Source organism: Gymnoscopelus braueri (genome assembly GCF_963280865.1).
Source record: "Gymnoscopelus braueri genome assembly, chromosome: 9".
Classification (NCBI taxonomy): domain Eukaryota; kingdom Metazoa; phylum Chordata; class Actinopteri; order Myctophiformes; family Myctophidae; genus Gymnoscopelus; species Gymnoscopelus braueri.
In genome coordinates, this window is record NC_137610.1 from 17,015,507 (window position 1) to 17,038,481 (window position 22,975).

At 47.5% G+C, this 22,975-nt stretch overlaps 1 protein-coding gene across 3 annotated transcripts in view; it reads left to right on the forward strand.

Annotated features, from left to right (window-relative positions):
- roraa (RAR-related orphan receptor A, paralog a) overlaps positions 1-22,975 on the forward strand; it is a 236,531-nt gene that overhangs the window by 205,725 nt on the left and 7,831 nt on the right. For all 3 annotated transcript variants that reach the window (XM_080437776.1, XM_080437777.1, XM_080437778.1), the window contains 8 exons: positions 10,652-10,737; positions 12,811-12,952; positions 15,097-15,495; positions 18,095-18,216; positions 18,766-18,898; positions 20,422-20,529; positions 21,926-22,036; positions 22,605-22,717. In XM_080437776.1, the coding sequence (XP_080293902.1) occupies positions 10,652-10,737; positions 12,811-12,952; positions 15,097-15,495; positions 18,095-18,216; positions 18,766-18,898; positions 20,422-20,529; positions 21,926-22,036; positions 22,605-22,717 (1,214 nt within the window). The remainder of the gene's footprint in view (positions 1-10,651; positions 10,738-12,810; positions 12,953-15,096; positions 15,496-18,094; positions 18,217-18,765; positions 18,899-20,421; positions 20,530-21,925; positions 22,037-22,604; positions 22,718-22,975) is intronic.

Below are 22,975 nucleotides of genomic sequence, written 5' to 3' on the forward strand. Positions count from 1 at the left end.
TATGACCAGGAAATGTTTTCCAGGCCATGCTCTGTAAGTATGTGAACTTATTTTGTATATGCACACTTTTGTTTGTCTGTGTGTGTGTGTGTGTGTGTATGTGAGAGAGAGTGTGTGTTCTTTTAACGCGAAAACAAAAGCATCCAAGGTAAAGCCTGCAAGTGTGGGGCTCACCCGGCAAAGCAGGCTATTTTACCACACGAACCCTAGAGCCACTATTCTGGGTATTATGTCACAATACAGTAGGCGAACATTTGGCAAAATAGGCTAACATTCTGTGAAAAATTGCCGATCTACAAGCTCACGATGCGTCACGTTGTGACATTTCAGATCGTCTATTTTCGCTCTTTGACATACAACAAAGTATACAGGGTCTAAGTGGTTAAGAAATCTCTCCCTCTGGGGCCCCATGACACAGGCGATCTGTGGAAAGGTTGGGTGCCTCTAGTTTCAGCTCTATCGGGCACTGGATCTTTGAGCAGCAGGATTCAGTATCCCAGCTAATGTAACAAGGCTCATTTGTCTCAATCACACGTCCCTGGAAGTATCGGCTGGCCATTGATGTCATTCATCTTCCCTGTCCTTGCTTGCTCTTTTCTCCGCCGATGAGAACGCAAGACCTTCAAGCTGAGCGGCAGAGGTGGCGGAGTGCTGCTCATCGCACTCGCCCCAAAAAAAAGACACGACACGGTGCATGCAGTGCTCCAACACGAGGACAATAACTTCCAAGGTCTCATTAGAAGCACACACACACAGAGACACACACACACACACTAGCACGTGTCTTTTGGTGACTTTTGTGTCTTTGTTGTTGAGATTCAGACACTTTTCATCTGCACAGCATCCACGGATGTTGAGAGCGCGCATCCTTTAATCTCATCTCTTCTAACAGCAATTCTTTTTCGGCCAGGGGATCTAGAACTTTGGAAACCTTTTGTTGTGGAGTGTGGGTTTCCTATTATTTCTCTTTTTTATTATTAGTTGTACTTTTGTTTTTTTGTTTTTCATCTCCGATACACAAAGCCGTCATGTCGGTAGACCACTCCGAACTCTACCAAGCCAAGGACAGCGTAGTAGAATTCATGATGTGATTATACGTAAGAGCTTGCCTCACTTACAGTAGATTCTCCTAATGCAGTCAAATAGCATGTTCCTGCCACATGTAACCAGCGCGAGTTCAGCTTTAGTAAACTTGATCCATTAGCACATGTGCTGCTGACTCTCCCGCAGAGCTCAGTACAGTTGATGTCAGCTCTGATGGAAACACTGATCCCTGCCATTACTGGAGGCTCATGTTGAGCCCCTCCATCCTCGATGGAGCAAATCAAGCTCATGATTACTATCTGGCCCGCGCAGCCAGTCGCCGTTGTCTGGAAACATGTTTTCCTAAGGAGAGCACAGAGGGACAATTACTGTCAGCTGAAGTATTCAGCCTGCTCTCCATGTGTGTTCTGGCTCCGTGCCTCTGACCCACTGACCCCGAGTATCAGCATGAGCTGGGACCTCCATCCTCCAGCCTCCCTCCCTCCCTCCCTCCCGCCCGCCCTCCTCTCCCCCCACTCCCATCCTATCCACCACAGCTGAGGGACAGGCCAGTAAATGTTGTCTTGCACATGGGCTTACTGCAGGTGAATGGGTCTCTCTCAGCCCCTTACGGGTCCTTTTGGTTCCAGTTGTACTCTCAGTGTCTCAGTACACTAAGGATTTTTACTGTGTATCAAACACACACACACACACACACACACACACACACACACACACACACACACACACACACACACACACACACACACACACACGTCCCACCCAAAGTTTTCAATTTAGGTTTCGCAGATGATAATAGACTTTGTCTACTGCTTTTTGGTGAAAGAGTAGAAATATCATACACATTTTTTTTATATAAAATAAAACGCAGCAGAAGTCTGGGTTTACAGAAATGCATACTAATGCAATTAGAGGAGGAAGGAAGTTGTAGTGTGTGGCAGCAGCACATTCCCTAGTGGAATGGAACAAGGCCCTTTGTTGTTATGTAAAGGTTTCTGCATGTAATTGCAGTGAATGTTTTGAAGGATTCATTATTTATATATAAATATATATTTTTAACCATGCGTTTCTATGGTGGGGCAGCTAGACTGACATTCTTACAGGGAAGTGTGTGTGTGTGTGTGTGTGTGTGTGTGTGTGTGTGTGTGTGTGTGTGTGTGTGTGTGTGTGTGTGTGTGTGTGTGTGTGTGTGTGTGTGTGTGTGTGTGTGTGTGTGTGTGTGTGTGTGTGCGCACGCGCAAGTTTGTGTGTGTGTGCGCTCGCGCAAGTCTGTGTGTGTGTCTGTGTGCGTGTGTCTGTGTGAGTTTGTGTGTGTGAGGGAGGGGGCCAGGGGGGGTTGAGAGGTTCTTAACTAAGGCACTCTAACCCAATCAAAGCTTTATCCATCGCCTGCTCAGCTGAAGTGGGCAGCGAGGTTCAAAAGCAGCACCATGAGCCTCTTCCACATCTTAGGATTCAAGCGATGACTGCAACAGCTCCTTGCACCAGTCAATCAGTCGGTCCTATGTGATTTCAGCCTCAGTGAGTCTGAGTGTCGGACCCGTCCAGTGCCTCGCCACACATCGAACACAAAGCCTAGCAAACAATACGTAACTGAGGCAACTTTAAATGCTGAATGAAAGCTGACTGCTGACTTGAGACTTGAGACCTAATTTATACTTCATCACACAACAAAGCTGAATTTTTTTAAGCAAGAAATGCGACCGGATGTGTTCTTCTTAGCTTAAAATTCTGTTATTTTAGGCGCGCGACACCGTTGCGTGGTTAATTACATATTGGACTTCATGCAATATGCATGCAGTAACTTTATTACACTCAAACATACGGTATGTCATTATAATAGAATATGCGTTGCGCGGCATATTGGCCTTGCTTCACAAAAAAGACAATGTAAATAGCGAGACAAAGCATGTATCGTGTTTGTAACGCAGGCTTTTGTTTGTTTGTTCATCTCTCACTGCTCTCTGAGTAACTAAGTGCCTGGCAGAATGTGTAAGCGAGCCGCGTCTGCAGGATTTCTGTGTTTTGCCATCAGAGTACACAGTGTGTGTCTTTCAGCCTCCTGACACACACGCACGCACGCACGCACGCACACGCGCACGCACGCACACACACACACACACACACACACACACACACACACACACACACACACACACACACACACACACACACACACACACACACACACACACACACACACACACACACACACACACACACACACACACACACACACACACACACACACACACACACACAGAAACTGTGACACAGAGAGTGAGAGAGGGGGGGGGGGCATGCCCTGTGGCACTGGAGTCCCCAGCACCAAGGCACAACTTCACCTGTCACTGCAATCACAGGCGGGGAGAGGGGAAAGGGGAGAGGGTACAGATGGAGAGAGCAAGGGAAGGAGCAACGGGAGAACGATTTGAGCTCAGGTGGGTAAGGGAGGGGGTGGGGGAGGGGAGGGGAGGCGAGTGCCGCACACATGCTCCCCTCCATGGCGCTCGTCTGCTCGGTAAACCCGGCTTTTGTTGTTTCCCCCAGAGTGCAGACGCACAGATTCCGAGTCAGGAAGCTCGTCAATCTTTGCCACAACAGTACATAAATTAGTGCCCAAATTATTGTTCCGCGGGCGGAGAGAGAGAGAGACACAGAGAGAGATGTCTTGTGCCGGAATACTTTTCCAGTCCCCCACCCAACCCCCCCACATCGATGGTGTCAGAATGCATTTCAACAAGGCAGTCAAGTAAATACAGGGAGAGACGTGATGAGGGAGAGAGACGCTGCCACTGCCGCTGCTGCTGCTGCTGCTGTGTGTCGTACAGGCATCTGGAGTTGGGCAGTGTTGAAATATTAATAGGCCCTCACACACAAACAAACAGAGAGAGAGACACACGCATGAGTTCATCCCAACACGCGGCCCAGGGCTGCAGCCCAGACCTGAGCTTTAGCAAAGTCACCGCACTGCTATGGCGGAATAATAGGGGGAAGGCTTATGGAGCCTGTCTTCTGAAACAGACATATCTCTTCAAATATAGCTGGTCTCCAGCGATGGGGGATCATAGCTTAGGCTGGCAAATCATAGGAGGGGGGGGGGGGGGGGGGGGAATTAGCAAGAAACTGCAAAGAGAAATCAAAATAAGACAATTATGTCTTTCCTTTCTCTAATCCCTCTGGTCAAAAAAGATATTCTTGATTTCAGCATGTTTCTTGAGGTGAACGTGAAGCAGTTTGATGTGGTCCGCAGGTACATTTCTCTGCTCTGTGATTTCTTTCTTATTTCTTTCTGTGTGACACACCAGCAAAATGGCATTAAGGACAGTGTCTTTGGTAATATGCCAGCAGACTCCGATCCCTAAGCAAATAACAGATTTATACTGCTCAGCCTGTGTTCGATGGCGTGACTGTCCTTTGCCTCTGACATTCAGATAACCTTTCTTCTGGTACATAAATGGGAATGAGAAAGTATACAGTTGTGCGACTCTGCATGACAACAGTGTCCTGGCAGATGAAAAGAGGCAGGATTCTGATTCCAGCTCTTGTTAGGCTGTCGCTTTCGCTACAGCTCGGTCTGGCTGCCATCGGTGTCTGTTTAGAGAAGGCTCTGTTTATCAAACGACAGCTGATCTCCACTGCCAAAGGGGAAAATTAATGTAGCAGTATAAATTGCTGCAAATCATGACGGAGGGACTTTGCTTGCCAACTAGTTTACTGGCCTTTGCCTTTGCTTGTCGACCATGTGTGAATATTCTTTTTGGAGAACAAAAAATTATGTTTTTTTTAATGCCTTGTGCAGCATGGGTGTGATGTTTTTCAGCATTTGTCTGGGGGAGAATCCGAACTTGAAGTTGTCCATGTTTGCTAGATGGGAGAAGCGTTGTTAATCTGCCCATAATTCTGCACGCTGTCCAATTGCTTGCATAATCTCCAACATGAGCCCATTGGCCTGCATCACTTGGTCATTGACAGCTGTCAACACAACATTCACGCTACCCATTCCCCTCACCCACCAGCCTACACACACACACACACACAGACAGACAGACAGACAGACAGACAGACAGACAGACAGACAGACAGACAGACAGAGTAGACTTATGCGTGTGTACTGTATGAGCAACACATAAACATTAAAGACAAACAATCACCCATATCTCTCTCCAACGAAGTTGTATAAAGAAAAACTGTTATCCTCATACAATAGTAGGAAGTCTCTCCACCACTGAAGCTTTTCATTTGTTTTGGGGTTTATTTCTCTGTTTTTCATAAATGCATGCTTTCAGCAGGATTACAGAGCATGCTGGCATGTCTTATATGAACCAGTCTGCTAGTGCATATACTGTATTAAAGCCTCATTTCAAAACCTTGTTTATTGTGTACATATATATGGTGTCTGATCAATCCATGATCTAATGGTCCAACGCAGTAATGGGTTAAGCTCTCAGCATTACGACAATGCCTGGGCATGGGCCTGTAATGTAAGGGATAATCTTAATCCTTCCACGTTATGTCAGTAGACCAAAGGTTCATTGGGGACAACCAGGAGATTTGAACCAGTGATTTTCCATGCTCGCACCAGCTTGCACGTTTGAGTGTGTGGTCTCGTTTTGCTGTTGTTTACACGCATTGTGTCCATCGTATCATATGGACAATGGACACAATTAACAATTTCATTGCAAAATGATACATTATTATTATTAGAAATGATGCAAAAAAAAGCTAATGTTTGACAGGATATTATGAGAAGCACCACAGCAGCCATAAATAACAAACTCTTCTCAAATATATACCATTGTCATTGCATCAAGAGTGTATTTGTATATTGTACCATATTGTTCCCACTAAATGTATCGTCCTTTTTAACCACATGAAACTAGCGTCCCTATTCTGGAGGCGAACATTCAGCAAAAATAGTAGATCTACAAGCTCACAACACTTTGCACTCCGATGTTTTGTGAGCTTGTAGATCGGCTATTTTCAACGAAGAGATTTGGTGTAGAGGGAAAAAAGGAGCAGACCAAGTGTAGAGCCCTGGCCAGTACAGTATATGGGGTTTAAGTGGTTAAATATTTCACATATTTCCAATAGATACTGTCTAGTCTTTTTCTCCATGTGAGTGGTTTCTGCACAGCTACAAATGAAGCTGTAGTGCGTTTGTAAAGGCAAACTGTGTGTGTGTGTGTGTGGGGGGGGGGGGGGGTGTTCTCTCTGTGACAGTGGCTGTCTGGAGTGTTGCTTATAATGCAATAAGCTATGACAGGGCCCCGGTAAGCTGTTAGCATGCGCATGGCAAAATGTTTTGTGAGCGTTCACATTTTGACTGTCGATTTTCCTCCCTCTTTGATAGTTTGCATGGGGTGAGGTGTCTTATTTTTTCCTTTTTCTTTTTTTTACCAGTGAGGGGTTGATCTCAAGGCTGTGAAGAACACATTGAAGGACATGTGGTGGTACATGCAGAGACCTTGCACCCCCTCCCCCCCCCTTATTTTACATGTGCTCTGAGTGACACGTCATCCCCTCAAAGGGGACACCAGTGTGGTGAATCAGTGTCCTTGAACCGCTCAGCCACTAACAGACACAGACCAAGCCGTGCCCACAGACCAGTGCTGACATTAGTCGGCATTGTGATCTTCTCATTGCCTTTGCTCATTGCCCAAGAAACCCACGCCAGGTTTCAGCGCTATTCTTCTGGGATATTGGCCACGTGGTGTCGGCAAGCTCTTAGCGGCAGTGCACGATGTGGTGTAATCGTGCTGCAGTGTGGCCCCGCACATTATCTTGGTGTCTCAGCAGGTCTCTTTGAAGTGGCCTGTGCGCGGAGGCCATCTCGAAGTGCTGTGAGGAGCGGGCAGGCTGCTGAGATGGGCTTTAGCATGGCTGCCCGTCTAACTGTGCCTGGCTTTGATGTCATAAACAGAGCAGGCAGGGTTGGCTGGCAGGCAGGCAGAGAGGCAGGCAGGCGCAGTGAATGGGATCAGCGGCAGCTCGCTGGTCAAGCTCAGCCGAGCCAGCAGCCTGCCTGTTTCACACCAAGAGGCAGTTAACACCACGGCTCATGTCAATAGATATCGACTCCCAGATCGGGCAGTGCTTATAGGTACATAGGCCTTTTTGTTGGACAGAGTCCCCTGTGTGAATTCAGTTTAAATCACTCTCAATGTCTGAAGTGCAGCTTATGGCCCCCCCGGGACCAGTCACTCAAGAGGACAGCTTGCACAGTCATACCAGTTCTGCAAATATTGACTGAGACTGATGGTGTAGGTGACTTCATGGTGTATTTGATCTTCATTCAGTCATTACTCACTATTTGTTCTCCCTGACCCCAGCTCTCCACCTCTGTCTGAAAGCAGCTTATTCCACTGTGGAATATAACTATAGATCCAGACCAGGGTGTTTTTTCACACAACAGACTACAAAGCCTGCCTCAGCCGGGCTAGAGACAAACCCTTTTTACTGTTGAGTGCACTGAGCATCCAGGGGCCTGTGTACCATTGGAGTGAGAGGGTGTTAGCTGGTGAGGTTGTGTGCATCCAGGGGCCTTCCTACTGCAGATAGGGCTTTGTGAGACACGCTTGTGTGTGTGTGTGTGTGTGTGTGTGTGTGTGTGTGTGTGTGTGTGTGTGTGTGTGTGTGTGTGTGTGTGTGTGTGTGTGTGTGTGTGTGTGTGTGTGTGTGTGTGTGTGTGTGTGTGTGTGTGTATGCCCGGCCTGGCCTGGCACCCCCGCGTCTGCTTTCACCTGATGTGGCACAGCCTCTGTCAGGCCTGAGCGAGTGCCCAGCCAGCCCTGCTTCTTCGGGGGAGATGAAGGCATCTCACAGCTATGCTGTGGGGGTGGGGAAGGCTTGCAGCAGCCTAAGCCCGGAGCGATCGTAGGCTAGAGCTCAGAGCCAAGAGCCCGTGGGCTGGAGAGGGTGGGTGGAAGCTTGGCTCAGTGGAGGAGGCATGCATAGTCATGGCCTTGCACTGCCACCCAATGGCCAGAGCCCGTCACTGCAGGCTTTTAGTCCACCTAAGCCGCAGCTAGTCATAATTACGGCACGCTTCAGTTGCTGTGAGTGCACGTCAGAACAAATTATGTAAGTAATGAGGCTGAAAATGTTAAAGGAGTTGAAACACACTGCACCGTTAATGCGCATGCAGGGAAGGCACAAAAAACAAACAATAGAGTGTATTGTCCACAATAGTGGAGCTCATAGGGAGACAGAACCTATGCAAACAAGCGACTGAGCACAATGAGGAAACGATTAATTATAAATTAACTCTCTCAGTATGACTGTCCAGGCTCGCCTCCTGTCTGTATTGTATTCTAATCTGGGCAGACAAGGTGCACTGCCCTCCATTGTGCGCGAGGATCTATAATCACTGGAGGTGTTGTTCAGGGGTGCATTGATCACGCATGTTCCACCTGCCCCCTTTGTTCATTTGACTGAAATTTAGGCTAATTCGGTGTAAACATGGGGCGATCTAGTTGACTCCAGCAGTGCTAGGGGAGTGGGCACAGATTCCTGAATGGATGAAGTGTGGCTCCGGGGTTAGTGGATTAGAGGCTCTGTGTGTTGAGGGCCTCCCCTGGGCACGCCTCAGAGAAGGAGACATTATCCACATGACACAACACAGACTTCCCGGTAGCTGATGAAAATGGCCAGGGCTCCCTTCGGATTGAACTTGCACATCGAAAGGCACTTTTGATGTGATCAAATTGATTTAAGTGGGGTTGGTTTGTGAAGGTGTACCAGGTTTATGTAGAGCTCCTAGAGTCGGATGAGACAAACCCCGGAGTAGTCAGTTAGGCCTGGCTAGAGGGCAGCGGTAGGGCTGATGTAACGCTTTGACATCGTGAATGTAGTACCACTGTTAGGGATGTTACAGTCTTTTATGATCGCTTTTTATTGTGTCTCAGTATCTTAGAGGGGGAGGGGATAGAAACTCTCATATTTTCCTCCTTAATTGGGAATAGACTTGTATTGCGACAGTTCCCCACTATCAGACTGCACACCCTACCCCGCATCAGCCGATTGGGGGGGGGGGGTGGGGGTTGTTGCTGTATACGGTGGGAAAACGTCCCGCGGTGGTCGTTAGATCAGGCTGGGTTGCGACGAGGGGGTACTGTATGGACACTGAGAGAGCCAGAGATGTGCAGAAGGGCTGTAAGATAGAGATCTCCGGTGGGAGGGATGGAGGGAGGGAGGGAGGAGGAGTGAGAGAGATCGGAGGGGGGGCGTTGCATCAACGGCTGCAGTGATAAAGCTCACGGCGCTGGGACAGACTGGGAGTTCTGTGTCTCTGATGCCTGTGTGTTCCGTTGTGTTCCGTTGTGTTGTGTTGTATTGCCCTGTGGTCCTGCTCCTGGAGCGGGAGGCCAACGATGGATGAGGCCTGTCCCCCCTGCGCCTTTGTCCTCTATGGCTGGTGAATCACAAGGCCTGCCAGCGGCCCCCAATGAACATTGTCTTTATAGTATTCACCAACACACACAGACACACACACATACAAACTAGAGCCCGTCCGATGTATCGGTCTGGCCGAAATTATCAGCCATTATTTGACTTCGGTATCTGCAATTATGCAGCCGATGTGTCTCCATTTTTAACCACTTCCAACCTGGCATTCCTATTTTGGACATATTAAGCAGTTTTTAAATAACAAAAAAAAATGCAGATCTACAAGCTCACAATGCATTGCAACATGACATGTTGAGAGCTTATAGATCTGTGATTTTTTTTAAAGAATTTGTGTTTATTTTTTATCTATCAAATAGTGTTCATATTTATTTCTGCTTCTAAGTTAAAGGTTCTCGAAAAGAAGATTTAATCACATAAAAGTTTTTCAAGTAGATTTTTGCACTTTCTTTTTTTTACAAAATATCGGTCGAAACATCGGTGATCAGTGGTCTAGGACTCACTGATATCAGCATTGGACCCAAAAATCTGGCATCAGTCGGGCTTCACACGCAACCACCACCACTCTGGGCCATGGCTTCACAAACAACCACCACCACCATCACTCTGGGCCATGGCGGCCTCACGCCAGCATAGTGGGAACATGTTATCATTCTTTTACGGTTTTCAAGGTTATTGAAGTCTAAGAGACGACGCAAAGTCAAGTTTTCCAGCAGGGACTAGAAGTCCACTCATGTCATGTGGCTGAATGAGCCTTTGTCACACGACGAGGCCGTTCACAGTAATACCAGCAGTGTCTCTGTGTGTGTGTGCGTGTGCGCGTGTGTGCGTGCGTGCGTGCGCGTGGTGCATAGGGTTTGTGGGTTCTCCCTTACAGTAGTTGTGCTTAGGATGCAAATTGACTCCATGTTTACATTTGGTCGGCTGCTTGCGAGAACTTAAAATCCTCCAACCACTCAACTCCGCAAATATTCAGCTAACGTTCTGGAAGTGAGAATTCAAAGCCAGCAGATGAGATGTTGTTTTCTTTTTTTCCCTTTTTATCAAAGCACGGCGCGCTTTCATCATGGATCCATGGTGAGAGCGTTGTACGGTGACTTGTGACAGCAAAATGTTGATTTTTTTTTCTCTTCTCTCCCCTTGCCCTCCACCCCCCCCCCATCCCCCCCACCCACCACCAATTTCCTTTTCGTCTTTCCAGCTCAAATCGAAATAATTCCCTGCAAGATCTGTGGAGACAAATCATCAGGCATCCATTATGGCGTGATAACATGCGAAGGCTGTAAGGTAAGCAACCCCAGAGGTTTGGGTATGTGTGTGTGTGTGTGTGTGTGTGTGTGTGTGTGTGTGTGTGTGTGTGTGTGTGTGTGTGTGTGTGTGTGTGTGTGTGTGTGTGTGTGTGTGTGTGTGTGTGTGTGTGTGTGTGTGTGTGTGTTTGTGCCTACAGGGGGGGTGGAGTGAAAATGAAGGGTAAGACAGAAAGCTGAGGAAGTAAAGGAAGAGAGCTGCTTGCTAAGAAAAAGCCTTTGAAGATTTTGCTGAACTTTCCTCCAAGATTTGGAGGAACTGTGTAGTGTAAACAAGCACGTGTGTGCACACACACACACACACACACACACACACACACACACACACACACACACACAGAGCATGATCATTAAAGTGGTCAAGCACTACAGAGGATATCACAGAAAACCACAATTTGTAGGACAAAGTTCTGCCTCTGCCTCACTGGGACATCTCTTCCCACAGCTTTTTATTTCTTTTATTATTTCTTTTTTCTTCTTTTTTCTGCCTTTGCTGCAGCCTCGCTGTTCTTGAAATGAAATCATCAAAAAGCGCAGCGCTTTGAATTATATGGGATTGTTGGCTGTTTGCTTACACTGTGTCGCCACCCCCCATTGAAGATGCCTTTTGTGCTTGTTTCTGAAATGCACCAGCCATTCACGGTGAGGGGAATTTTGTGCTTAGAGTGTATTCTTGTCCCCCGTGCTTGTCACCAACCACATCATTAGCATTCCTCAGCCAGCCAGCCTACACACCTTGGCTGTGTACCTCCTGCACGTACGTGTGTGTGTGTGTGTGTGTGTGTGTGTGTGTGTGTGTGTGTGTGTGTGTGTGTGTGTGTGTGTGTGTGTGTGTGTGTGTGTGTGTGTGTGTGTGTGTGTGTGTGTGTGTGTGTGTGTGTGTGTGTGTGTGTGTGTACATGTATATGTGTGTGTGTGTGTGTGTATACATGTATATGTGTGTGTGTGTATACATGTATATGTGCGTACGTGCGTTTTTGTGTGTGCATGCCTGCGAGCGCGTGTGTATGAGAGAGAGAGAGAGAGAGAGGTTCCTCTCAGCTATGTTTCCCCATCCTCACTCTCCTTCGCTCTGGACTTGATGGGAGCAAAACACTAAAGAATAAACTGCTGAAATGTATCTTTAATGATTGCTAATTAGTCCAGGCAGAGACGCCTTTAATGATATGTGCGAGTACAAGAGTTTGGACCATAAATCATAGCGTTATTAAAGAGTGCTGCTTGTCACCGGCAGTTATAGCCCGCTTCCATAATGGCTTCCATTATCAAGCAACTTGGCAGCTGTCAGCTGTTTTCTTGTAATTAAACAGCCAATGAGCAGCTAATTAAGACATATGTGTATGGAGCAGTAGAGTGGGGCATGTTAATGATGTGCGGGAATCAATTCATTAAGTCAAAGGATGAGGAATCCAGTCGGTGTGCATGTGCCATCCTTTAGCGGCGCACGTGCCAGCGCCACGTTAATCAACACTAATAACCCCTCTGAAGGAGAAAAAGTGAAAACACTGTTCCCAGTTATCGGTTCTACCCAAACACACCACCCTTGTGTCACGCAGCGCTGCCGAAGTACAGTACAGCATCCCCACATTAATTGCACTATTACAGTACAGCACTCTTTAAACGTCTAGCATCACGACATCACAGGCTGTAAAACTGTGCTCATTATTAACCACTTTTCAACCAGGCATCCGTATTTTGCGTATCATTATAGGTGACAATTTAGAAACAAATCGAATCATATGGATCTTGGGAGCTAAGTGGGAACAACCAAGTGTCTCCAATGTGGATCTCGGACTTCATGTGGCGAGCCTGTGATGTCGGTCATCTATGGCGTCAGTTGTCTATGACGATTACCACATTTTCAAAACTAGCTTGTGGATCAGTTATTTACGATATTTACACGCAACACTGTCATATGTAAAAGTATAAAACAAGGTTTAAGTGGTTAACTCAATTGTCCGGTGGCAGAAAGAAAGAAAGAAAGACAGGGTTTCACCCGGTGACCCCAAGATATTTCCATGACACTTTTTCCCCCCTCTCTTCTCACATGCAGGGCTTCTTCAGGAGGAGTCAGCAGAGCAATGCAGCATACTCCTGTCCCCGGCAGAAGAACTGCCTGATCGACCGCACCAGCCGCAACCGCTGCCAGCACTGCCGGCTGCAGAAGTGCCTGGCAGTGGGCATGTCACGAGATGGTAAGCCCCGCGTAGAAGAGGCCATATTGATATTTGATAGAAGTGAAAAAGTGAACCATGGATGGCATCCCCACTGCAATGTCCTACCAGCCTCCTTTGTAAGACCTTGTAACTCAAAATGGCATCAGTGGCTAGTGATTTTTGTGCTACACGTAGATGGTCCCATTAATTATTATTATTATTATTTCCTAGCTCTGTTTTGAGCAGAAGGAATCTTGGTGAGGGGACAAACAGCAGAACACATGAACACAAATAAACACACATAATGAGCACAACCCATCGCCACGTTCGGTGGATATAAATGCACCTCAAATGCAGCATTCAGTGGAGCATGTTAATACTGTAGGGAATCGTTCAGCAGTATCAGTAAAAACCCTTAATCTCCACATATCCGATATCCCGAAAAAAGTTTTGCCGTGGACCCGTTGCAGGGCTTTACTCTACTACGCACACTTTTCAGCAGTAGCAGGTGAGTGCATTGTCCATGGGCCTAATTGGCTGCTGTGGCAGAAAGTGGGTTTGATGAACTAGGAGGTTGTTAGAAGTGTCATTAGTGGCGGTGCAGCTGAGACACCGTAATGGGAGCACACAGGTGGGTGTGTGCATGCGTATGTGGGTGTGTGTGTGTGCATGCGTACGTGTGTGTGTGTGTATGTGTGTGTGTGTGTGTGTGTGTGCGTGCTGGAAGCCTCCTGCTGGGTGTGCGACTAGACCGACCCAGACTGGGCGCGCTGAACACATCTTCTCAGAGCAGGGAAGGAGTCTGATGGGAGTCTGGAGTGTGCCCATGTGCACATCCTTTTATTTTTGTACTCCCTCCTCCAACACACAGACAAATCATCACATACAAGAATGCACAAGCGAGTGCAGCGGCATGCTCTTATTACTGTGCTCAATTAACACACATGCACGCATGCACTTTCAAGCATGTGTAAAAGCGCAGGAGCACATTAGCACTTGTGCATGTACTGTAGTGTACAGCACATGCCACTCAGGCACACTTTTGCACATGCTGACAGTCTCACACGCGCGCGTGCGAGCACACACACACACACACACACACACACACACACACACACACACACACACACACACACACACACACACACACACACACACACACACACACACACACACACACACAATCAGGACAGGCCAAGGTGACTCCTGCCTTCATTCAACACACCAGAGCCCATCTGCCTGCACTCTCCTCTGCTCCGCTCCACTCACTCTGCACACACACACACACACACACACACACACACACACACACACACACACACGTGAGCACAGTGGCCAGCTGACACACTGCCAGGGCCCCAGAACTCTGGCCGAGGGAATGGGTTCCACCACCACTGTTTAGTCTGGGTCCTGTAAAGCCGAAGGGCAGCAGCTCAGCCCGTCTCACATCTGAGTGGCCACTAAGCTTTGAGTCGTTTAACCCCTTAAGTCCTATATATTTCATTATACGGAATATTTTTTGGTATTATTGAAAAGTTTTATTATTGAAAAAATGTGGTGACTGGAATTTGTTTTCCTATAATGACGTGCCACGTTGAAAGTGGTTAATGTATTCATCTCTCCTAGTAGACTTTATTCATTTGGAACATGATGTATTACCACCACATTGTGTTGAATTTGTGCGACAGTCCGTCTTTGTGTGGGTCAGTAGTGCACAAACTGTGCGTCAGGACCCAAACTTGGGTCATGGGAGACAAGTACTGGGCCATGGAATGGTGTTACTTTAGACTCGATGTTAGACAATGCAACTAAATAAACCAAATAATAAAAGATTTAGAAAAATGCCCAAATCTTTAAAAAATCCGATATCTACAAGCTCACAATCTAGATACTAGATTGGTTTGCGTCGCAACAAGAATGGATCAATATTTCTGGGTAATTTCTGAAAACATTGGTGCTTCTCCAGTGTAGATTATTAGTCACACATCCACATGGACCAAGACTCCCACAACGCTTAAATTAAAGTTACACACAAAACATAACTTGATTTTTTTTTTTGTGCACTAGTCTCTTTGTTCTGATCCAAAACCAAAACAAAGAAACAGCCGGCGGTTTGATATCGCAGCAGCCGTTCACGGAGGGCGTCTCACACACGTGTCTCTACCTGTGTTTCTTTCTCCTAGCGGTGAAGTTCGGCCGCATGTCGAAGAAGCAGCGAGACAGCCTGTACGCCGAGGTGCAGAAGCACCGGCTCGCGCAGCAGCGGGAGCGCGAACAACATCAGCAGCCGGGCGAGGCCGAGCCGCTCACGCCCACGTACGGCCTCTCCGCCAACGGCCTCACGGAGCTCCACGACGACCTCAGCGGCTACATGGACGGCCACACCCCCGATGGCGGCAAGCCCGACTCAGCGGTCAGCAGCTTCTACCTGGACATCCAGCCGTCCCCTGACCAGTCGGGCCTGGACATCAACGGCATCAAGCCGGAGCCCATCTGCGACTTTGCCCCGGGCTCTGGCTTCTTCCCCTACTGCTCCTTTACCAACGGAGAGACCTCCCCCACCGTGTCCATGGCTGAACTAGGTGAGGAGCAGGGGAGGGGGATTAGATGAAGGAGTGCAAAACAGAGGAGAGGAGGCTATGGGGGGGTAACTCAACCGTGGGGCAAACTACACAAAGGTTGCTTAAAATAGCAGGAGGTTGGAGACTCATCTCCGACACTCATTAAAAGAGCCTCTTTTTTTGTAATTAGTTTCCATTAATTAGGGCCAATCAGGAACCAGCAGGGCAGGCGTCTGGGGAAATCATTTTTTTAGGCTCCCCCGTGCCCAGGAACTCCTTTTTAACAGATGTGTTTTCAAAACCATTTAAAATTCTTATGCTCAAATATTTCTTCTCAGAGAGAAAATGTGACCTTTGTTTCAGTGAGTAAGCCCCCCCCCCCCCCCCACTGCCTCCTCCCTCCTCTGCTCATTGCATTTTGTGTCATAACTAGATTGGCTTTGCCTGAACCTTAAGCTGTGAGCTTCCTGGAGGCAGTAAAAGGAAATGTCAACAAGCAAAAAAAAAAAAGATAAAATAAAATTGAAAAAAAACATGCACTTCCCGCATCTCTTCCTTGTTGCAAAGTCCAGTGAATCAGGGCGTTTTCACACCTGCCTCATTTAATCTGGCAGAATGGAACTCCAGTGCATTTATCCCCTTGGTATAGTTTGTTTGGGCATGTGTGAAAACAACAATCAACCTCGGTTGCGGAACAAAACAATTGCACCAAAATGGTCTACTGACTCTCTTTGCGCCCTGGTGTGGTTCGCTATAGGTGAGAAAGTGAGCCAACCCAACTACAGGGAACCCATATGGATTTTCACGCTACTTGCCTGGCACTTCTTGGGTTTAACAGATAACAAGGTTTGCATGTTGTTGTATGCCCCTTCTTCTGTTCAGCATCGGAAGGCAGCATGTGTTCTTCGCATAATGTGAAGCAGCACATTGTCTAGATCAGTGTTTATCAACCCTGGCAAACGTCCCAATTTTGGGCCGGGGCTACTGCTGAGGTGTGCCGCGCCATTTGAAGAAGGTACCCAGCCCCTCGAGAACAAAAGCGGCGATCGTCCGTCAATCGATACGGCCATCATCCGTTTCACACACAGCCACGGTCCGACGCCCGAGTCCATTCAGTGTAGCGACCATCACCCATAGGAATGCAAATATGTTGGCCTACCTGGTACTGTATAAAAAGGGCACAGGGTATATGCTTTGGCACTCAGTATTACTACATTGTGGGTCGGAACGGGCCGATACGGCGGCCAAGAGCCAAGAGGGGCTGTCATATTATAACCTGCCATGATGATGAATGTCCGACAATAAAACACTAACTAACTAACTGTACTAACTTTAAATCAACATAAGTGTTAGATTTCTTATAAAGTGCTTCTAAATCGCTCCAGGGTGTTAGTGTGAACGTAATCCGTGTAGCTTGTCGTGGTGTTTAATTACTCCACGGAGATCGGGAGATGGTCCGTTCACTCGCAGCTGCAGTAACCGAAAGTCTCGCCCCCAAAGCACGCTACCCCCATTTGTTTTTCGCGGACCAGCGGTTCTTGTATTTGTTTTACTGAGGATAAGGTTAGAAATAAGTTTAGTATTAGGCATAGTTTTACTGATGTTACGTTTAGGAATAAGGTTAGGTTTAGACATAGTTTACTGAGGTTACGTTTAGGAATACCAGGTGGGCGACTGTGTTTTGGGGCGAGTGTTTTGGTAACCGTCTGTAGTGGGTAACTGCGCATGCGTCCGCAATAATGCTATCACTTTTTACTCTGGTAAGGTGAAATCAGACTCCTCCAGTCAGCACTCAGCACTGACCCAAGTTTGTATATTTGTAGGCCAAAGACATTTTGTAATGTTTGTAAGGTTTCTTTATTACATCTTGTGTACATGAGAGTAAATATTTTGTAGCAGCAATAAAATTATTGGGGGGACATTTTATATATATATATATATATATACAGTATATATAATATATGCACACCGTATATCCAGGTGTGCCCTGGGATCTTTTGGCTATGCCAGGTGTGCCTTGGCACCAAAAAGGTTGGGAAACACTGGTCTAGATATTGGATAGATGTCCGTTCAAAGTCGGCATTCTCCTCGCAAACCTTTGCTTGAAAGATGGCCCAAATAATGACCACGGTGATAAACAAATACAAATAGAAATTCCCGTGCCATGTGGCTATTCAGAACCAAACACTTTTTTCCTAATGAATTGAAAAGCTTTAAAAACGTCTGGAAAATTCAGACCAATTAGATAACAGTTTGCTTGTGCAGGTTTAATGGTTAAATGCTGCTGTGTGAACTTAAACCAATCCGAGGGAAAGTGCAACATTGTATCATATTAGTCCCTGAATCGGAATACAGCAAATAAAACAGGTGTGAAAACGGCCTAAATCTTCTTGTCCTCCTGGCTCGTGCTTCATCTGTGTGTGTGTGTGTGTGTGTGTGTGTGTGTGTGTGTGTGTGTGTGTGTGTGTGTGTGTGTGTGTGTGTGTGTGTGTGTGTGTGTGTGTGTGTGTGTGTGTGTGTGTGTGTGTGTGTGTGTGTGTGTGTGTGTGTGTGTGTGTGTGTGTGTGTGTGTGTGTGTGTGTGTGTGTGTGTGTGTGTGTGTTTCCTCCACGTATTCCAGAGCACCTGGCCCAGAACATCTCCAAGTCCCACATGGAGACGTGTCAGTACCTGAGGGAGGAGTTGCAGCAGATGACCTGGCAGGCCTTCCTGCAGGAGGAGATGGAGAGCTACCAGAACAAGGTGCAGTAGCCCAGACCCCAACCTCTTACACCATTGGTCCGGGGACCCCCAGGGGTACTTGAGGGGGTTCCAGGGGGTCCCCAGCTAAATGATGGATAGGAACCAAATGGACCCTTATGGGTCTGTAACTCTGAGAGTGTACAAATGGAACCATTTGGTTGCATTTGTACACTCTCAGAGTTAAATTAACATTGATTTTACAATATGAATTGGGGTCCCAGAGATATAAATGTCATTAAATGGGGGTCTGTAGCCTAATGCATATCAAACTGGGGGTCCTTGAAATTAAAATGGTTGAGAATCACTGCTAGAGAGCCATAACAATCTTCTCTTATGGGGGTCCCTGGCTTATCTTTTCAAATGGGAGTCCACGGGCTAATAAGTGTCAATTTGGGGGTCCTTGACATGAAAAAGTTTGAGAACCACTGTCTTACACCAGTGTCCTCCACTGCCCTCGGTTGGCACCGCGGTCACAGTAATCAGATGTATTATTCTCTCTGCATTTCCTTCCTTACGGTAGATAACTCAGTCCTTTCTGTCCCTTCTTAGCCCCGGGAAGTCATGTGGCAGCTGTGTGCTATCAAAATAACGGAGGCCATTCAGTATGTGGTGGAGTTCGCCAAGCGCATCGACGGCTTCATGGAGCTCTGTCAGAACGATCAGATAGTGCTGCTGAAAGCAGGTATGACAGCCTGTCAACACGGGGCCCCCGCTGCCGTCACACGCCAAAACTCACCCACCCCAACTCCCACCACCACCACACACACCCACACACACACACACCCACACACACCCACACGCACACCCACAGCCCCCCTCTGGCATTGTCACAAGGGCGTAGCTGACCTGACTGCACAAAGCTGCCTTCTTCACACACAAGAGGGGGAGACTCCACCCTGCCCGTTTCCTCTCTCTCTCTCTCTCTCTCTCTCTCTCTCTCTCTCTCTCTCTCTCTCTCTCTCTCTCTCTCTCTCTCTCTCTCTCTCTCTCTCTCTCCCTCCCTCCATCTCCATTGCTCTCTCTCCCTCTCTCCCTTTTTCTTCTGTTCATTACAAAACGTAGCAGGGAGGGACACAGGATTAGATAAAGCTCATGTTCCTGAGCTGAGATACAAACCGTTGTGACGTCTGTCGCCTCTCTCTCTGTCTCTCTGTGTCTCTCTGTGTCTCTCTCTCTCTCTCTCTCTCTCTCTCTCTCTCTCTCTCTCTCTCTCTCTCTCTCTCTCCTCTCTCTCTCTCTCTCTCTCTCTCTCTCTCTCTCTGTGTCCTCTCTCTCTCTCTCTCTCTCTCTCTCTCTCTCTCTCTCTCTCTCTCTCTCTCTCTCTCTCTCTCTCTCTCTCTCTGTGTGTCTCTCTCTCTCTCTCTCTCTCTCTCTCTCTCTCTCTCTCTCTCTCTCTCTCTCTCTCTCTCTCTCTCTCTCTCTCTCTCTCTCTCCCCCCTCCCTCCTTCCCTCCCTCTCTCCTCCCAGTCCCAGATGATGTCTGCTCACTGTAATCGCTGCACGTTGCAACACTCACATAGTAGCACACATTATACTGTAGGTACTGCATGGTTCTGTGCACACATGCTTATACGAGTGGATGAATATAAACAGGCACACACACATATCTACAGTACGTACACACGGCACACACACACACACCAACAAACAAACACATCCCATGGGTCTTTCCCTGGGTATTATTTACAGTACATTAACACTGCCAATATGAATAATGAAATAGAGAGAGAGATCCCTTGTCAGACGTGACATTTTAAAACAGTGCCATCTCCCTCAGAGGGAGTAATGGTTTCTGTTCCATCTCCTTTATCCTCTTATCCACTCCCACAGAGTGGTACAAATAGCAGGAGATATAATTTCTTTGCACCTGACTAAATAAAGGTTGAATAAGTGCTGTCGTTACTGAATGTAGCCGAGCATCTCGAGCATGTCATTATGGGAGAATAGGCCCCCTGCCTATTATATTATAATCTACTTGGCTAATAGGTTCTTTCAGCAGTGGTGCACTTCTCTTTTCTTAATGGATGTGTTACTCTAGTAATATTGAAACAGAAATCACAGTCAGGACTATTTCTTTCCCTCTCAATTTCCAGCCCCGACTGGCATGTGACTTACACTTACTTCTGACAGTCAGGTGTAAAAAAGCCAACAACAAACACTAAAACACCAGATTTTTATACATGGCACTTCTGTCTCTTCCTCCAGGATCTTTGGAAGTTGTCTTTGTCAGAATGTGCCGTGCCTTTGACTCGCAGAACAACACAGTCTATTTCGATGGGAAGTATGCCGGGCCTGATGTGTTCAAGTCATTAGGTGAGTGTTTCCCAAAGTCTGTGCCAGTGGTGTACTGTATGTGCATGTGTGTGTACGCGAGTGTGTGCTTGCATGTGTGCAGCCGTGTGTGTGTGTGTGTGTGTGTGTGTGTGTGTGTGTGTGTGTGTGTGTTTGTGTTTGTTTGTGTGTGTGCGTGCATGTGTGTTTGCGTGCAGGTGTATCACCGCCTGTGCCTGTTTCTGTCTGTGTGTGCATGCACGTGTGTGTTTGTCTGTGTCCATCTGTGTCCGTGCATGTTCGACCACCTCGTCACGGTGTCTTACCGCCTTCCCCCGGCGTTACAGCCGACAGCGGAATCAGTCTTTCTCTCTCTGCTCCGCACATTGCTGAGGGCCTGGAAGTGCTCGTCCCCGCCTCACCTGGCTTTGCTGTCTCCACCGCGATGGTTATTTATGGCAGGATGGAGCGGTTACTAAGGCCCCCGCCGCATATGGCTCCCGTTACCGCGGAATAAATAAAGCCAGATTGAATGCCTCTTCGGGAGAGCTCTATCACAACCATCATTGGGAAGTCTGGCGGAGAAATATCTCAGGCGTAAGCAAATAGCATTTGCGTTTGAATGCCATGACATTACTAAGACAGAATTCTCCCAAGTAACCAAGTGCCTTTTGGAGGATACAAAACATAAATGTGCCCCGTAGTGGCAATATGAATGCATAATTCTGTCTCTTTGTTAGAGAACCCTTTTCCTGTGCCTGCGCTGTAAAAAGAAAATAATAATTTAACTCAGAGAGTGTAAAAATTTATCCGTATGGGTCCATTTTTACACTATCTGAGTTAAATTAGCTCTCCGTATTTGTTTCTGTGCATGTACATGTGTCTATTTGTGTCCATTCGTGTGTGTGTGTGTGTGTGTGTGTGTGTGTGTGTGTGTGGGTGGGTGTGTGCAGTACATAAGCATGCACGCGTCTGGGCGATTAAAGGTACAATGCCTGTTCTGCCTAACAAGAGTGCCAATGTCCTGTGTGCTCTGTACAAAGGGGCTCATAGCGGGGGTGGCAGACTGATGGGCTTGCAGCACCTCGGTGGCACCCGCCTGTCTCCCTCTACCCCCAACTCACTGATTTAACAAAAAACACTCAAGAGTGACCTCATTCTGGCTTGCGTAACACCGCCCATCTGCCAAAAGTGACTCGACTCGTCTCGGCAGCAAACAAAACTCAGTAAAAGCATCGGCTGTTCTGCTGCAGAGACGCTTCCCCCGTGCTGTCAGCAGCGTCGACGCCGCTCGCCTTCCCTTCCTCCCCTCCCCTCTCCCTGCGCGCCTCTCTCCCAATAAAGATCAAGAGTGAGCGCCGTTCTTTGGTCTTCCTCATCCTGAGCCCCTCTCTCTCACACTCTCTCTCTCTCTCTCTTGTGTCCTTTGTTGTGGCAGGCTGTGACGACTTGATCAGCTCCATCTTCGAGTTTGGGAAAAACTTGTGTTCTATGCACCTGTCTGAGGATGAGATCGCCCTGTTCTCTGCCTTCGTGTTGATGTCTGCAGGTAGGTGTCACTCACTGCGCAAACAAAAGCAGGCAGGTATGCCTCCAATACCAAAATGCACGCCTGCCTGCCTCAGTTCCTGATGTCTTCAGTTACATACACAGTGCACCCCTACTAATAACATAGATTATTATTAGTAAGTAACACCTGCTCATGTAAGTGCAGTGGCTGTACAGTGACTAAGGAGCCGTGTCCACAGAAAGTGTTATATGAGCGGAGGAGTGCTTTGGATATCGTATCCAGAGTGCTCGCGCGCAGCGTTTACTGATGCCCGCACCTGAAACAACGGTAAACATGGACTACGGTAACGATTCAAAGTCAGGTTGGAAATAACCCGGTTCTCAGACGGGATTAAATTGAGTAGCACTCCTCTCCAAAAGTTTTAACTATTTTAAGCTTGAAGCACTCTGAGTGTTTAACCACAAAATTCTGGACACTGAAGTGTGATACTTGGGCGTTGGGAAAAGGAGCCCTCCAAGCGCATCTTTACCATACAAATGCATGGCAGAAAGACTGATAAAACATTTTCAGTGAACACGGCCCCTAATGAGACGTTATCACCTTCCAGACCGGTCCTGGCTCCAGGAGAAGGTGAAGGTGGAGAAACTCCAGCAGAAGATCCAGCTGGCCCTCCAGCATGTCCTGCAGAAGAACCACAGAGAGGATGGTATTCTTACAAAGGTAACACCCCCCCCCCCTCTCCAGCCCCAACCCCTAAACTTAACCTCTTAATGTCTGATCCTAGAATCTGTTCCTAATTGTAAGCCTAATTTACAAAACATTTTCAAACAACCATTCCTCTTGTGAGGACCAGGAAAATTGACTACACTTGCGGGGACATTTGGCCCTCACAAGTACTGTATAGCAATACAAGTATACACACACTCGCGCACACACACACACACACACCATTTAACCTTGTTGGCTCATTCGCTGTTG